The 17,258-nt window shown below is 37.0% G+C and overlaps 1 protein-coding gene and 1 long non-coding RNA gene across 2 annotated transcripts; both read left to right on the top strand.

Moving 5' to 3' along the window:
- Nucleotides 1-106: 106 nt before the first annotated feature.
- On the top strand, nucleotides 107-1,845 carry LOC149051550 (uncharacterized). The gene is made up of 2 exons (XR_016181031.1): nucleotides 107-150; nucleotides 281-1,845. It is a non-coding gene; the product is annotated as an uncharacterized LOC149051550 (long non-coding RNA).
- Nucleotides 1,846-4,722: 2,877 nt separating this feature from the next.
- On the top strand, nucleotides 4,723-16,460 carry LOC149051549 (uncharacterized). The gene is made up of 23 exons (XM_089214441.1): nucleotides 4,723-5,160; nucleotides 6,741-6,776; nucleotides 7,239-7,610; nucleotides 8,092-8,463; nucleotides 9,458-9,532; nucleotides 10,108-10,142; nucleotides 10,188-10,436; nucleotides 10,534-10,593; nucleotides 10,877-11,075; nucleotides 11,367-11,474; nucleotides 11,857-11,944; nucleotides 12,187-12,277; nucleotides 12,344-12,393; nucleotides 12,658-12,784; nucleotides 12,880-12,983; nucleotides 13,380-13,482; nucleotides 13,586-13,736; nucleotides 13,856-13,937; nucleotides 14,092-14,158; nucleotides 14,843-14,931; nucleotides 15,117-15,237; nucleotides 15,506-15,547; nucleotides 15,657-16,460. Exons 1-23 carry the CDS (start codon nucleotides 5,127-5,129, stop codon nucleotides 15,819-15,821), a joined length of 2,820 nt encoding a protein of 939 aa, XP_089070567.1. The 5' UTR covers nucleotides 4,723-5,126; the 3' UTR covers nucleotides 15,822-16,460.
- Nucleotides 16,461-17,258: the final 798 nt, after the last annotated feature.

Raw genomic sequence — 17,258 nt, 5'->3', positions numbered from 1 at the left:
TCTTTGTTGTTCTTTGGGACTTTAAGAAAATTAACTTCAATATAGGTACCCCAAGTCGCAATCACAAAACGAAACTGGCTTGAAAAACATTCTTTTTTTCTGTTAAAGGGTTTCCTGATTTTTGTTCTTCACTGTGTGCGAAACAGTCAGGTAAGTTTAATTATACATATGGTGTATGTAATGAGGTTTTAAACTTGAATATACCGTGAGAGTGGTTCATTTTCTTACTTTCCATGTCTATCGGTGCCTTTATTTGTTTACCTAGCTTGTCTATCTGCAGATTAGAGAGCGATTCAAAAGGAAGGTGAACAGGGTTTTCCCATCTACAAACAATGGAAACTCCGCAAAGAGGAGCTCACAGGTTAATCCAAGTGATGTTGGTGATACGTGGGTAGCTGAATTGCAGTCTTTCAATGAGTTTGAGGTGGAAAAACACTCAGCTTGAAGAACTAGATTCAACACTGACCAAGCCTGAAACTCCATTATTTGATTGCTTAATGTAATAGTTAGTTAGTAATAGTTGCTCATTTTCGATCTGTCGGGAGGATTTCGGCCGTTCAAATCGAGCCTTTAGCTTGGTGAATAAGTCATTTGTAAGGTGTCAGTTACTGCGATGATTGGGTAATTTGCTAAAGTCAGTAGCCTTTAACGTTTTTTAAGCTAGATGCAAGAGCTTTTCAAGCTTTTTTTTCTTTAAATTAAGAGTATAAAGTACTTCATACGTAATTAGGGAAAGTTTGCTTTAGCTGCAAACTAAATTGCTTTAAAGTAACTAACCTATAGGTTGGCTGTCGATTGCTGTTAGAATTCAAAACAGTCTGACTTTCACATGGTGGTTTCTTCGCCTCCTATTATTTCCTATTATTTAGTTGGAATGTCGCGGCATTGCAGTCAAGCAGTCAAGACTGACGTGTCTTCAAACAGTCTTAAGCTTTACTATGATAGGCATTTCTCTGAATTTTAGTGGGCAATTTTTAGACTAACATTTTACGATAGCGTCGCCTTTTTATAATATTTAAGCAGTTAAAATACGTATAAAATAGCAAATACTATTTGCTTTGGTAATAGTAGCGGTTAAAGCTGACTTTTAAATTTTATGATAAATAAGTGAGTGAAAAAACAAATAATTGAATTTGTGACAAAAACGAAATAATATTTTAGATTTCTTCAGGATCAGTTACATCTGATTAAACGTAGCGGATTCAACGGATTAAAAATTGCGAGTTACTAGGAAGAAATGGAACTAACTTCGATGTTCGGGAAAGATGCACCTGGGCAAGAAATGCCCTGAGTTTATCTTAGGTAAAGGAACGCTGTAAACGTGAAAAAACAAAAAGATTTTTCATCAGACTTGTTTTCCGGGAAAAAAAAACCCAGAGAGCAGTTTCTAAGGGAAAATTGATGCCATTAGAAAGGGAAGAGGTTTTTAGATCTATTTCAACTCCCCCCCCCCCTTTGCCCCACCCTTCATATTTAGATGTGGGTATTTAAACACTGCAAAAATAATGTATCATTTTAGTGTGATACGTGGTGCAGATCGATCCAATTTACAGCACTATGCAAAAGTACTATAAATGAAGGCTTTCGAATAAAGCGCTTTGTTTTTCACATAAATTAGAAGGAGGTGGGCCGGAGCCCCCATGTGTCTGTACCTCATTTCTCCTTTCGTAATGTTAGAAAAAGGATAGATGAGATTTCAGAGCTATCTCGCGATCATCTTAAGGACATCTCCATCTAGAGAGATATAGGTACAACAATATATCGAGGAACTTGCGTGATTCTTCCTTCTTTGGCGGGATACGCATCTTTGATATCTCATTAATTTGTGAATAAATCGCCTCAGGCTAATAATTTTCGCCGCTTATAGACTGTCCGAAAGCGAACATTTTGCCCAAAGACAAAGCTTCGAAGGGAGATGTGAACAATATCAACACCCCATAATTTTTCATAACGCGAGTCGATAGCTGGCTTATTTCCTTAATAATCTTAGGACAATTATCGAAGCTGACGTGGTTATTTTTGGTAACTGACCTGTTATTTTGCAAAACCAAGAAAGCCGCGCGATAACAAATGGGGGGGTTTCAAATCGAAATGTCCTTGAGATAGTGTTGATTACTCACCCATTTTGTATGTCGTAGTGGTATTTCTTAATTGGTCTGCTCGGCATACCTCGAAATTCCAGACTGATGTATCCAAATGAAAAGTAAAATACAAACAGTATCTAACGACTTATGGAGAAGAGCATTGTAAAAAGGTAAAGTAAGGCAGAACAGTCATTTGAGCTTTGAGAATCAATTGAAATTAGAAACTTACTTTAAGTAAAACCATATTTGTTCCGAGTTAGTTCGTGTTATGCTACTGCTCTAAAATCACCGAGATGGTTTCTTAAATAGCGAAATAAACAAAGACACGCAATGGTGAATAGTCGACCGCAAGAGTGGACATTTACAATCGATACCAAAAATTTACTCTATTGAGCTTAACTATTTATGACTACTTAACATTTTAGTCCACTCCATTATTTCAAAAGAATAATGAGTAGCGTAGAGAAACGATTTCTTACACTATTAATTGATATTTTTGCTATGCTTTCTTTTAAACAGGTGAAAAGTCTGAGTTCTTAGAATTGAATTTAACGGGAGACAAGACGTCAAAAATGTAAATGACATCCAATTTCCTGCATAACGATTAGCAACACAACGCTCATTTTGACTCAAAACAACACACTCTGAAAGCTTATTCTTTTATCATGAGACTGATCTGGAAAAAAGTTTTCCCAAAGAAGAATTGCTACCAAGCTGATTCGGCCAGAAGGAAATTTGGGGAAAAAAAGATTAGAATTGGTTGAGTGTAAGGCTGAGAGAAACGTAACTCAAACAGAAAAGTGAGATGTTGACAAAGGCTTGTCAGATTTGGGGAATCGTCCTATATTCAATAACTTTGTTGAGTGAGTACCAAATTTCTCTTTAGAACATGAATTTTTGTTGAGTTTATTAGTATCGCAAGCATAGTCCGGAAAAAAAAAAGACTTCTTCAGAGTTCTCGCACGTGACTCGAGCTTGTTGTTTCCACAAAGGCCTTCGGAAGAAAATACGGAAGCAGATAGCGATAGAACCTTTTAAATTTTCTTGTTCCTGTAGGACAAGGGCGTGCTTTGAGAAGCAGCTATATCGTTATTAAATAACTGTGGTAACGTGGTAGGTAATGTCAAACTAAACATTTCTGTTTTAACAATAATTTCAAATAAAAGGCTTCATTAATATCAAACGCACGTGAGTAATTATCAAAGACGTCTTATCCAACCGAATAGCCTGCCAACTTGTGAGTAGTCAATTTGAATTTGTCACCAGAAAGAACTACCGCGGTGTTTTGTGAGGCAAAACGTCCGGGTGTCTGTAAAACGTGGACCGGATGACTGCAGATGGCAGGTGTGGATGGCGGATGAGAAAATGCGAATGGAAAAAAAAAAACATATATAAGAAACTAAGAGGCTTTACTCAAATGAATTGAAACAGCGTTTTGTGATTCTGCTTAATGTTACTCTGTCTTTAACCACACAGAACGGGAAAAATGACATGCTGTTTGATACTGAATGTTGCAATTACCGTCGCGTCGTCGGCAAGTGACCCTTGCCAGGTACCCTGGCTCCAAAAGTCTGCTCTAAATAATCTAGAAAACAGCTATTTGTGCTTTAGATCACTGACTGTGAATAACGAAAGATAAAGAGAGAAAAGAGTTCTTAGACTATTTAACTACGTTCTGGTACGGACAACTGTTCGATTGTTATCCGCAAAATTTGTTTTTGCTGATAGCCTCTTGAGACACCGCAGGACACTTCTGTGTTTCTATTGGCGGTCGGCATTGCGAAAAATTTTGAGTGTTGACGTAATTTGGCATGTGGTCACTTAAAGGCGTCTTTTTTTATTACGCGATCATGGAGTATGTAAACCATACGGATTACCTTGAACTTCCATTTTCGGACTCTGCAACATACCAACCTAAAAATCCAGTGGGGGATTCTACTTTTTCTGAACAAATCTTCCGCAATTGCCTTAGACGTTCGGCGGTCTTGTATCGCCCAGTTTATCAACGAGCGGAATATCAATTTGCTTGCCTGGAGCTAGTTCGAATCATATCAAAGTGATTGTTAGTTGCCAATGAGGAAGGATAAGAATATCACACAGAACCCTATGGAAAGATAAAGTAAATTTTATCCTACCCTTCCCCATCCCCCCCCCCCCCTTCTAGACTGGTCTATAACATTGAGGAGCCATAAAGGACACTTTTCGTCTCTTTAAAGGGAAAGTTTTCACTTATTAGTGTCCTTTGCGCGCCTTCCTTCGAGCGCTCGAGCCTCCCTCCTTATTATTTGCTATTCCACTCTCCCAATTACGATTTAAACAAATATCGATGTTATTGTGTTTCTCGCAGACTCAGAGAAATGCTGGATTCCCCTGCATGTCGTTCCAATACATGCAGCGTTAATATGAATTCACCAGAGGACTTCTACTTCCCCTGGTTTATTCCCCATACATGTATTATAGAATCAGTCCCGCTGGTGAAGTTATTAAAATACGATGTAAACGTTATCAGTTTCAACGAGCAGCTTCATTTATTTGATGGATAGATGGTAATTTCTTCCATCCGTGCAGTTGAACAGATCGAATACTCGATAAGGCTTCCGGTAGGAAAATACTGATTTACAAAAGAACACTAACTTTAAACATGATTCATGAACAAGTTTTATTAAAAACGTATTTTATCAACTTATTATTATCTGCTCTATAAGAAAATGTAAACTAGTATAGCTATTTCTATATAGCTAATTATAGCGAGTTTCCTGTTTTGCTGAAGCAAACAATTCCTTTGCACCTGGTGGAAAAAGCCTTTAGCTTCATTGTTCCTTTTATCAAGGGAAAAAATAGTGGTGGCTTATGTCAGTGAGAAGCGATCGAGTATTATCATATGTCATATTACCGCCCTCAAAAGAGTTTTAATACGTTACACAATCTGTCGCGTCGGTGTTGTTTTCATGTTAAGAACTATATAGCATAAGCGTGCTGGCATCTGCTGGGGGCAACTTCTCTATATCGTAAGCTTGAAGAATTGGGCTTCAATCCGGTAAAATGTTCACAGCCCTGTTTTTACACTCTGCTCTGAGTAAGTACAACCGAAGCTCTATTACATCTTCTGATTATGTTATGGAAATGTTAAGTAAGTAGTGTCTGGTTAGATCTAGATATTTTTTATTTTCGAAACAGTTTTGCGGTTTTAAAATTGAAATGGTAGTTATAATTCACGATTGTTGTGTCTTAATGGACGTTTAGTGCAAAGCCTTTTAGAAATATTATATAAGGTTTCAGGAACACGATAACATAGTCGCCTACCTCATGAAGCTGCTGTAACCATAAGTCAACCGAGAAATAAACAAACGCTACATATGATCTTTTTCGCGAAAAAAACGAATTGAGTTCGTCGACTAAAACTAATTCAGACGTTTCACTTAAACAATCTTGCACGAAAAGAAATGGGAGTTGCATTCGTGCTCATTTTATAAAAACGCTAAGTCGAAAAAATAATTGTGATAAACAGAGGGCCAGTTTGGACAAGTGTTTATCATAATAAATGCCGTCAGCAACAGTTCAGTTTGTGACGGGTTCATCTTTTAATTCCCTTTAATAAATTCCCTGCATCCTCGAATTTTTTTATCGGTTTCAGTTGTTGAATTTTATTTTCTAAATGGACGCCAAAACCCAGTAGACGGTAAATTAATGAATTCCAACCCAGTTAGAAAAAGAGAAAAAAAAAGCAAAATTTTTACGTTTACTGTCTTCATTTACAATTTTCATCTCCACTCAAATCACTTTTTTTTCTTTTTTTTTTGAAATAATAATAGGGTCATTTGTCGAAAGATATACTTTTTTATCTCTCCGCTACTACGCCATTTAAGCCATTTATTTGGGCAATGGAACATGCTCACGGTATTCCACTGTATAACAGTGCAAAAATACGGACGGAGAGCGGAACAACAGAAGGCTGCACCTACCAAACGGATATTATTGTTGTTGTAGTTGTTTTTTCCCTTTTTTAAGCAACAAATTTCTTAGCTCATTAAACTTTTCTGACGGTTATATAGAGCACTTGAATGGTTTCCCAACGGCACTCTCTTGACTTGGAATAATATCGCGCAAAATGTCTACATCGAATAAGTTGTAAATATTTATATTGTAGTTATCTGTTCCGAGAAGCGACAATTTTGAACTTTTTGAACTTACAAATAAATGTCTAATCCATACGTTTGACCTCTCGGTGATGATTCTGGGAAAAACAAAGCTATAAGGCACAAGTATTTGCCTTGCTCTAAGCATGTGAAGTCGTTGCCCAAAAGAATAAGCGCCCATCCCGGTTACTTCGAGGAAAAGTTAAAAACTGTCTAAAGTTTTGGCATTTTTTACCGCAATTTCCTTTCATTTCCATTTTAGATTTAAGTTTCAATTCAACAAAATTAAAGGCAAGAGATAAATAACAAATTGAAGGTGGTCCTTGAATTATAATCATTTAAACATCTGATGAAACGCATCCCTAAGCTCCTAAGGGAAGGTAAGAAAAGTCATAGGTAGGTTTTAAAGTGCATGCAGCGAATAAAATGCATTAGTACTAGTCTACCTCGAAATCTCATAAACTTTTTAGTTGTTTCAAACGTTATTTTCGATATAACAATCTCATTTCCTCTTCTACAGTCATCCTTCATTTGATGATGGAATTGCCAGGAACAGGTGAGACAGTGTAATTCCAATATAATATTTATGTACCATAAAAATTAACCGGAAAAAAAGAAAGGATTTGACTAAATTATCAAAATGATTAGTGATAGACTTCCTCCTGGAATTACATCAGCTTGCGATTAAAAAACGTTAGTTGGAAAGCAAAAATAAAAAAAAGTCAGACTAACGGTGCTATTACCCTGATTTCCCCAATTTCCACTTTTAAAACCTTGCCTAATTCTAATTTTTCCTTTGGTGAGGTAGAAAGTTTTGATGCCCATTGTTTTTTATCAATGTTAATGGTATAAAAATCTACTTTCTCTTCTTCATCTATTTCGTTATTACTATTGTTATGATCAGTAAACAATTATTTATTTATTTATTCCTTTGTCTCCACCATCAGAATTATCACTATTGTTACAACAGTATACATTTTTTTGTCTATTTTTTGTCCTTTATTTTTTTTTCCCATAGAGTGCCAAGCAACCTGTTTCAAAAACTCCTCTTACATATTTTCGAAAAGCGGAAGAGGTTGGTATCAGAACAGGGAAGTCTGTTACAGCCAGGGAGGTAACTTAGTCTCCATCGAAACTGAAGAAGAATGGAAGTTTATCAAACATGAAATTCAAAAGCGTGGTACTTGGAATACTAGTGCGTGGCACATTGGTTTATGGAATATAGCCGGGACTTGGACTTGGCTGAGTGGAGAAAAGCTAAATATTTCGAAATGGCGAGATTCTAAGCCAGATGGTAACGACGATTATGCCGAAATATCCAAGAGTGGAGGTCTCTTTAATGGTATCTCTCAAAATGATGAAAATGCCTACATTTGCGAGATTCCCGGAGGTAAGATCACATTCCAACCATAAAGTGTATTACATGCTGAAATATTACAGTCTTGCACTTGTGTCAGAAAAATTGCTCTTGCTTCTTAAGATGAAGATATTGTTCACAGAATATGCTCAGCTCACCTCAATTGAACATGTACGTGTCAACGACGAATGAACTTTTATGCGCGTATTAGTAGTTGAACATAATGCCCATAAAAAAATCCGGGACAAATGTTTCCAAAAAAAAATGATTACTCTAAAATTATCCTTTTTTTGCATCGCCTGCAGCTGAAAAACCGCGATCGAAATTGTATATTTAACAACTTTTGTCGAGTGCGTTGAGATAATCTAGCCAACGGAATTTTCCCTTGCCACAAGTTACAAGGCGTGTTCACTGAGGTCAGTTAGTAAATGCACGTTCTTTTAAACATAACACATCGAAGAATGTATGCCCAAGGTCTTGAGTACCAGTTTTGAAGTACTGGTTTTTCTCGTAGAGTGCCAAGCAACCTGTTTCAAAAACTCCTCTTACATATTTTCGAAAAGCGAAAGAGATTGGAATAACAGTAGGCGTGTCTGTAACGTCCAGGGATTTGACTTAGTCTCCATCGAAACTGAAGAAGAATGGCAGTTTATCAGTAACGAGATTCAGAAGCGTGGTACTTGGAATGCTAGTGCGTGGCACATTGGTTTATGGAAGATAGGAGGGGTTTGGACTTGGCTGAGTGGAGAACAATTAAACATTTCGAAATGGCGAGATTCTGAGCCAGATGGTAACGACGATTATGCGGAAATATCCAGGAATAGAGGCCTCTTTAATGGTATCTCTCGGAATGATAATAATACCTATATTTGCGAGATTCCCGGAGGTAAGATCACACGCCAACCATAAAGTCTACTATGTGCTGAAACATTACAGTCTACCACTTGTGTCAGGAAAATTGCTCTTGCTTCTTAAAAGTGAAAATATTGTTCACAGAATATGCTCAGCTCACCTAACTTGTACGTGTGAGCGATGAACGACCTTCTAAGCGCGTATTTGTGGTTGAATATAATGCCCATGAAAAAATCCGGGACATATGTTTCGAAAAAGAACGATGACTCTAAAATTTTCCTTTTTTTTACATCGCCTGCAGCTGGAAAAACAGCAATGGAAATTGTATATTTAACAACTTTTGTCGAGGGCGTTGAGATTGGGATAATCTAGCAAACGGAATTTTCCCTTGCCATAAGTGACAAGGCGTTTTCATTGATGTCAGTGAATGAATGCATGTTCTTTTGAACAAAACATATCGAAGTATGGGTGCCTGTGTGTACCCTACTGATTTAGGGCTGTAATTACGGCAAGATCCTCCATGAGCTGGACAATTTTTGAACGAGTAAATGGTAGTTGAAACAGACTGAGGTAATGCAAGTTAAATAGAGGCTTCACCGAAATATTTTTATTTGTATAATGAAAAAGGTGATTCAAATGGCTTGCCAACAAACTTTGAAGCATTTCTTTAAATGTATCTGTCACAATCTGACACCTGTTAAGAAGAGAAAGTGTAAGAAACAAAAGCGCATGCACGTTTAAAAAAAAAACCAAAAAAAATCATTATCAACGGTACTGGTTTGGCAAACAAACTTAAGTTTAATATCTGTAACGAGTATTGATGAACGACGTATACCTCTGTACAATCAGAGCACACTTCTATTCAATCAGTAAATGGAAAATAATTGTCAGTAAAATTAATTCTATGTTTCGAGATTCTGGGAGTTTGCCCATTTGTTAGGTGCAATCGCGTGTGTAAATCTGATCTTTTCTTTTCTTTTTGGAATAATTAATTCCTCTGTATTGCATTTGTGACATTTCTTCAGCAGATTCAGCTCCTGGACAAAACTCTTGGCGGGGCTCTTACCAAGACTACGTTGGACCACCTTGTACACAACGATATGGTAAGAGGAGTGGGTCACTATAATGACGTGGAATATGTCCCAAGCACAATAAACAACCCATTCTCAGAAATAAAAGGTACAAAATGATAAGGGAGGGGGGACCCGATAGACTTGCTGGTGCTCAATGTAATCGAAACTTCACCGGTGCTTAACGCAATCGAAGATGCCATGGTGTAAGGTGCAACAAACATGCACAGAAATTAAAACCGGCGAGTATCGCGATCAAGCTAATAGCTGAGTAGTAAACCATTTCCTCAGCTACCTAATCAATTAACAAAAGCCATAGCTCGTTTGTCTTTTCCTCCCTCATTATAACAACGGGGATGTTCGAGGTAATGTATTCCAATAGTTTCCGTTGGCATAGCACACTTCAAGTTGAGTACTTCGTAACATTGGCGACATATGGTGTTATGACACATTTAGCAAAACCTGTATTGGAAGGAAACCAAAGTGATCCTCGCTAGCGTTCACTTATTATAAAACATCTGTTTCGTCCAAGTTTTGTAAATTGAGCGATATGACAAGTTTGAATTTTTGAACCTTTAAACCGTCTCCTGTCATTCGCCTCCCAATAGTTGGAAAAATATACAATCGTGCTAAGAGGAAAGCCGTAAAACATTGAAACAGCTCAATTGACATCTCGTTCTAATCCAAGATTTTCCTCTCTCATCCATCTCCAGCATCGCCACCGCCATCGCCATCGCCATCGCCATCGCCACCGCCACCGCCATCGCCATCGCCATCGCCATCGCCATCGCCATCGCCATCGCCATCGCCATCGCCATCGCCATCGCCATCGCCATCGCCATCGCCATCGCCATCGCCATCGCCATCGCCATCGCCATCGCCATCGCCATCGTCAACAACACCATTGTCATCGTTTTTAAGGGCAGTGGAGGAGCTGGTTTGTGTTCTAAATAGTCATTTACGTTTCTATGCATGTCACTTTTCGGGACCTTCTCTGTTTATAAATGTGACATTTTTTTTTTTTTTTATTCTAGGCAAATGCTTCTGTGTCAAAATTATCCGGAATAAACATGACCAGAAATATTTCCATAAAGGTATCCAATCTTCATAACTTGAAGGCTTTTAACTTTGATATATCTATTTAAACCATAAAAGCAAACATCTGATCTTTCAGGATAAACCACCATTCAAGCCATATGAGGTGAAAAGGGTGAAAAATGGGAAAAAATAATCCAGGCTCCTAAAAGAGTTATTTTGACAATGAATACCCTGGACACCATCGAGGGCCTCCTGCTAGACTTTTACCGCCTTCTTAATATCAATTGTATATATGAGACTGGCTAGTTAATGACCTGGAGATATTTTACGTCATTGCAGGAGGCTGTAGATGTGTTTGAAAATTTCACCATAAATATCGCGAACGTCGCAAAAGACATGGCCAACATGGAAGAGGTTAAAACACTAAGAAAATCCATCTTTGAGGTGGCAGAGGCCGTCGAGAAATTTGCTCTTAATTATGGAAAACAGCACCTGAGTGGAATGAGGCTTTCAAAAAGGATCGTGTACCCAAAAATGGGTGAGGTTGCGGCCTTCAATACTGTTTAGGTTTAAAGTTTATTTCTCTGTTACTTAATGACTTGCTGACAGACCGACTGAGCAGCATAATTTCCTAGATAATGTAAGAACTCAGTTATACGCCTTAAACGTTATTGTTGAATGTTATCGATGTCTGTTTTTTTTTTTTTCAATTTGTTTGATACTTTAAAATTTTGCGGAGAGGGAAATTAAAAGTATCTTTAAACAATCAATAAGACAGAATAGAAAACCTTCAAAATTTTGAAACCTTTCTTCTCGCTCGGTTTGACAGTTTTGGCCATTCAAAAAGCCTATCGCCAGAATGCGAGTTACTTCCACTTTGAGGAACAACGATGGCAAGCGAGAATCGATATCGCTTCTTCAAATTTTGTGGAAAATGGTTCGTATTAACCGGCGTGTTAACTTTACAACTTTTAGTTACCTTGGTTTCTCCAATCGAAATTTCTGTATTGAAATAAATCCTCAAGAAAATGCGGTTTATTAGTTTACATAGGCTATTTTTTTTAATCATTTGCCTTCCTTCTAATGTCATGATAAAAATTTTAATTTTGTGGTTTATTATTATTTTTTTTTTTTGATAACTTATTTTTTGTTGATTCTTGGGGGTTTTAAGGATCATTGGTTTATTAGTTTACGTAGTCTATTTTCTTGAATCATTTGCCTTCCTTCTAATGTCATGATAAAAAAATTTTAATTTTGTGATTTATTATTATTTTTTTTTTTGGATAACTTATTTTTTGTTGATTCTTGGGGGTTTTAAGGATCATTGGTGGTTGCTTTTGTGTACAAGGATCTACATGACCTACTACTGACAGATCAACCTATCAGGAATGAAACAGTCAACAAAAGGTGATGTTATTTTCATCTTATAGTATGTCCCTTTCCCCAAAAACACACAACACAGAAACACGTAAGACCCAAGTTCAACTAAACTGACCTTAGAAACTGTCAAAAGTTCCATCTAAGGTTGGAAGTCTCCCTGCCTGTCTCAGACTATTCCACCTTCAATAAAAATTCGCTTGAATCTAGCGAGAGTATATGCTTGTTGATTCCTTGGTTTTGGTTCATTTTCAAATATAATTTCTTCATAGGTACATCAACTCCAGGATAATGGCCATAACTATGGACCCCAAGCCAAATAAATTGGGAGAAAATGTCATCCTTAAGTTCAAAAACCTTAAGGTAACATTAAAATTAGTAGTTACGCGTTATTATGATTCATTCTGACAAGATAAAATCCATTTTCAGGTCTTGACAGCAGAGAAGCGTTGTATGTTTTGGAGTGGCAGCAGCAATAGGTAAAAATAAAACTGCAATATATTATTGTTCAGTATTTATTCCTTCTTAAATTGATTTAAGTATGAAAGAGAATGAATGAACGTTCTTAGTAAGATTTTCCCTGGAGGCCAACATGTTGGTGTTTTTAGAGAGAGGAAGTCTGACTGAAATGTTCTCGCAGCTAAGACTACAATGAAGGAAAAACTTGGCGCAAAATTGTCAAACATCGCCTCATCCAAAACGATGAACAATTTTGTGCGCTTTGTCGACCTACTTTTTTTCAGGTCAGAAGGCTTTTCAGAGGAAGGATGCCATGTAGTTACATCAAAAAGCAACTCAGAAGAAACAGTTTGCAGCTGCAATCATTTGACGCATTTCGCCGTCTTAATGGACTACGATGGTAGCACAAAGGTAATCAAATAATTTTTGCCTTACTCTATAATTTTATGGGCTCAATTAAATACCTCAATGTTTTGTTTTAAATTTCTTTTTCTTTTTTGACACAGCTCACCGAGGAGGACGAAACAGTTCTGAAAGTTATCACCTACGTGGGACTGAGCCTCTCCATCGTCGGGATACTTTTAACATTAACACTTTATTCTTGCCTCACGTAAGTAATGTACCTGAATATTAGTGACGTAAGTTCTTAACTCCCCTCAAGTAGGCTAGAGAGAAAAGAGATCTCAATGCAAATCTCCATGCCAATAAGAACATGCACGATTTCATGCCCCATCAAGAGCGCTTGAAAAGCTCATGGTTTCACGTTTTATGAATTGTTTTCGGTTAAGCTATTTTCCTCGTAATGCTTTCCTTTTTTTTGTCCTTTCTAGAGCTATTTACTGTTTTTCTTCTTTCCTTTGATGTCAAGATTTAGTTGATATCTTTAGCCATATTTTGCTGTATCTTTTGATTCAATTTTGTTGTTCTGATGTACTCAGTGTGTGTTGATGTTATTGTTGTTGTTGCCTTTGTCTAATTCATTGCTTTTTTACTTTTTTTTCATCAGAGATGTTCGTCAACCTCTCCCTCAAATTCGACTGAGTGTTTCTATGTCCCTTGGAGCTGGACAGATCATCTTCATCGCCGGAATAAACGCCACAGAAAATAAAGTTAGTGGCCTCTCTTTCTATCCATAGAATGAATTTACTCTTTGCACCGTAAATATCGTCGAAAGGAGCACGATAAGAATACGAAAACTTTTTCTTTTCACAGGCTGCCTGTGTTACAATAGCAGCTCTGATGCAGTATTTCTTCACGGCCGCTTTCTGTTGGATGCTGATCGAGGCAATTTATCTCTACTTCTTCGTTGTGAAAGTTTACAACATCAACACCAAGATGCACATGTATCACGTCATCTCATGGGGTGAGTTTATTATTTTACAGCATGCACTTGTAGCTATAACCATGCATGCTTTCGGATCACCAAATCTGGTGTTGTCATCCATTGAAGTGTTTCGATTTACTTCCTTTCTTTATGGGTAGGTCTTCCAGTGATCATGGTGGCCATTTCACTTAGCATCGCTGCCGGGAAAGAAGGGTTACAAAGCTATACGAGTGATAAATAGTGAGGAAATTCAACGGTTTCTTATTGCTCTTCTTCTTTTGTTTCATTTTATTGCATTCTTTCTTTTGTCTTTTTGTGTATCGTTGGAAATCGGTATCATTTTATTCGCTGAAAATTTGGCTTTCTTTCTTGTCTTTCACTTCTTCGAGTTTAGTTGCTGGCTTTCCTCGACTAACAACCTGACCTGGATATTCGCCGCCTTTGTGGCTTTCATTGAAGTTGTAAGTTAATGATTCGTGTTGGTGATTGTGATTGGTACACCTGGACTACTTTCTGCCAAAAGACTTTTTTCTCTGCTCTTTAAAAAGCGGATTAAACCTTTAACTCCCAGAAGTGATCAACATGAAACCTCTCCTTGTGATATCCCTAAAGTAAACAGCAAACAGCTGATGAAAATATTTAAACTTATCAGGAAGAAGTTGTTGCCTTGATCTAACACCAGATTATAGCTTCAAATATTCTCCAGCTTTTACTACATAGTGTAAAAAAAAAATAGCTTCTCCATCCTCCATATTAATTTTCTAACACTGTTTCGCATTGATATACCAAGATGAGTTTTTCGCGCTAAAGTTACTCATTAAAAAAATTAATAATGATAAAAAAATTGAAAAAGATAAAACGAGCAGGAAGAGTAGAAGATATTGAATTTATCTAATTTAACACGAGTCTTCACTTTGCATAGTTCATTTAGTTTAAACACTTTTGTTGGCGATTTCTTTAGCTCATTGTCAGAGCATCGAAGCTCATAATCTAGGTACCCTGGCTGGGAGTTCTTTTCCCTGTAAATGACTCTTCATTCCACTCTCCTTACCAAACAAATGACGTCTTTGGCAAGGATCCTCTCCTGTCTTAGCTTTTTGACAACCATTTCTAAATAATCAATTTATTTCTACTGTATTCTTCAGCTCAACATCTTGATACTCGTACGCGTTATAAAAGAGATCACCAATTTGGTGCAGCCAATAGCAGAAGCCAACCATTTTCAGCAAATACGGTAAGATTTACATCATAAAACTAAAACTAAACAGTGGAAAAGATTTTCATGTGCTCCTGTGAGGCGATATTCGCCTAACCTCCTCATTCCTTAATCAGGAAGGCATTCCGATCTCTAACAATTACAATTTTTTGTCAAAAGAAAAAAAAAAGATTGGTGTTTTTTTGGTTGTTTTTAACTCCTAGACTTGGCATCAAAGCATGCTTAGTGATAATTCCCCTGCTGGGTGTCACGTGGCTATTTGGTCTCCTTTTGCCTGTGCATAAAGCTTTCGCCTACATCTTCACCATACTCAACTCTACTCAGGTGAGTATTGAATGGCTTCTCTCAAAAATCACTCAATCTCGATTAAATTTTTTAACCAGGCGATACAACATTATAATTGTAACATGATATTTATTGGAATTATGAAAACAAAAAGCTGTTAAATATGCCAGAGAAAACAGATTTCTTCCTCATTTATGGGTTACGCAGTTTTCTTTTCTTCGTAGATTTCTCTTCATGCATATGTAAATCTTAAAATATATTTGCCTAGTTTATTTAAATATTGTAAAAAGGAATGTTTATTCTGTAGGGTTTCCTGATTTTCGCTCTACACTCCCTGCGAAACACTCAGGTAAGAAAAGAAAACTGTTTATACACTAACTGCATATCATCAAGTTGTAGTGTTTCAATAAATACCTGAGTACTAAGAACCATATTTCATGTCGCTGATCTATCTGCAGATCAATGAACGATTCAAAAGAAAGATGAACATCGTTTTTCTCTCTTCGATAAACGACACCTCCATAAGGAAGAGCTCACAGGTCAAACCAAGTGAGATAGACATTGTATGGACAGTTGAATTGCAGTCTTGTGCTGAATTTGAATCGAAATATCGCACAACTTAGGTAACTGGATCCAACAAACTGGAAATAATAGTCAATTACTTAGTACAATCACTTAGTTAACAGCTATTAGTCGGTTGTGATCGGTCTGAGTTACGATCTGCAGGTAAAGGTCATTCTGTTTATTATTGTTTAAGCACTCATGCAGTTGTAAATGTCACCAGTCTTCTTCGTGATTGTAAGTTATAAGTTTATTTTCTGGACGATCGTATATTTGCAGGCAAAACTCATCGAAATAAACCAATCTAAAAATTAAAATTTTTTATGGCTCAGTCAGTTGATGGCTGCCCTTCAAGTAAGACTACAGGGAAAACTACTGTGAAGATTGTTGATATAATTTCGAGGAACTTTGGAGACAACTGTGAGATTTCGTCTGTGGGTTGAGCTAAGATATGGTTTTTAATGGGCTTAAATCAGTTTATTTAGGATAAATACTGTACTTCCTTTAAGAGACGCTCCTCGATAAGAATATTACAAGTTGTTTAATATTGTTCTTTCTGTCGGTTAAATTGTACCGTAATAAATAATACTAATAGTAGTAGCAGCTAAAGCGGACATTCAAAGTTGTTGCTTAACGAATAAATAGATGAATACGCAAATGTTTGAATAAATAAACAACTAATTTTAAAAGAACAGAAAAAACCCTTATGATTGTATCTTTTTTGAAGCAGTTGCGTCTGCCCGTTTGTAATTTTTTAATTTTTTTTCGCAATTACGGCGCGCGTTATACCCGAACTTTATTATAATATTCTTCTATTTTCCGCATCCCTAAGATAAGGAATACCGTTTTTGAAAGGAAAATACATCGAATGATTAGAAATTCAATATAATAAGGGCTATATTAGCCGGAAATGGCATAAACCAATAGATTATAACCTCTTGCGCAAACTTCATTCAACAGCGATTAAGGAACAATTACTCAGAGTAGACAATTTATAGGAAAAAAGCTTAGTAATAGAAATGCGGATTATTTCCATGGGCCTTGTTTTCAAGTATCACTACAACGGAGAGTCAAGCATTGAAGAGGAATTTCAACAAGTGAAATAAGGAGTCGATTATGTAGATGTGCCTAACTCGGTTTACAACAGACTCACAAACTCCCGTTGGTAAAAATGTTATCTGAATTATCGAAATAGAATCATGTCGAACAAGCGGTTAGGACCTGCGAGAAGGTAGCCATTTTTAATTTCTTGTTTTTTTTTTCCGAGTGCGAACTGCGGCGGTAGGGGGTTATAAATAGCGGTGCTTAATCAGCAAGTTGCCTGAGATCAGATGAATCCTTTTTTGCGCTAATTTACTCTGAGGGCGAACTTACTCTTGCGTGGGGCCACGTAAAGAGAACAAACAACGCGAAAAAAATGGCTCAATCATTTAGGATCATTCCGAGCGGTGCGATGCCTGAGTCACTCGTTTTACTTCACACATGCATTGGTGTACTCC

This window comes from Pocillopora damicornis, chromosome 1, assembly GCF_964200805.1.
Source record: "Pocillopora damicornis chromosome 1, jaPocDami1.2, whole genome shotgun sequence".
NCBI lineage: Eukaryota > Metazoa > Cnidaria > Anthozoa > Scleractinia > Pocilloporidae > Pocillopora > Pocillopora damicornis.
This window is presented reverse-complemented; position numbering and strand designations above follow the sequence as displayed.

Excerpts from the sequence above, each read along its gene's own strand:
- LOC149051549 (XM_089214441.1), top strand. The coding sequence starts at position 5,127 with ATGTTCACAGCCCTGTTTTTACACTCTGCTCTGA. Across the intron at positions 10,437-10,533 it reads TAAGGGCAGTGGAGGAGCTG|GCAAATGCTTCTGTGTCAAA; the intron begins GTTTGTGTTCTA and ends TTTTTATTCTAG. Across the intron at positions 11,945-12,186 it reads AATGAAACAGTCAACAAAAG|GTACATCAACTCCAGGATAA; the intron begins GTGATGTTATTT and ends ATTTCTTCATAG.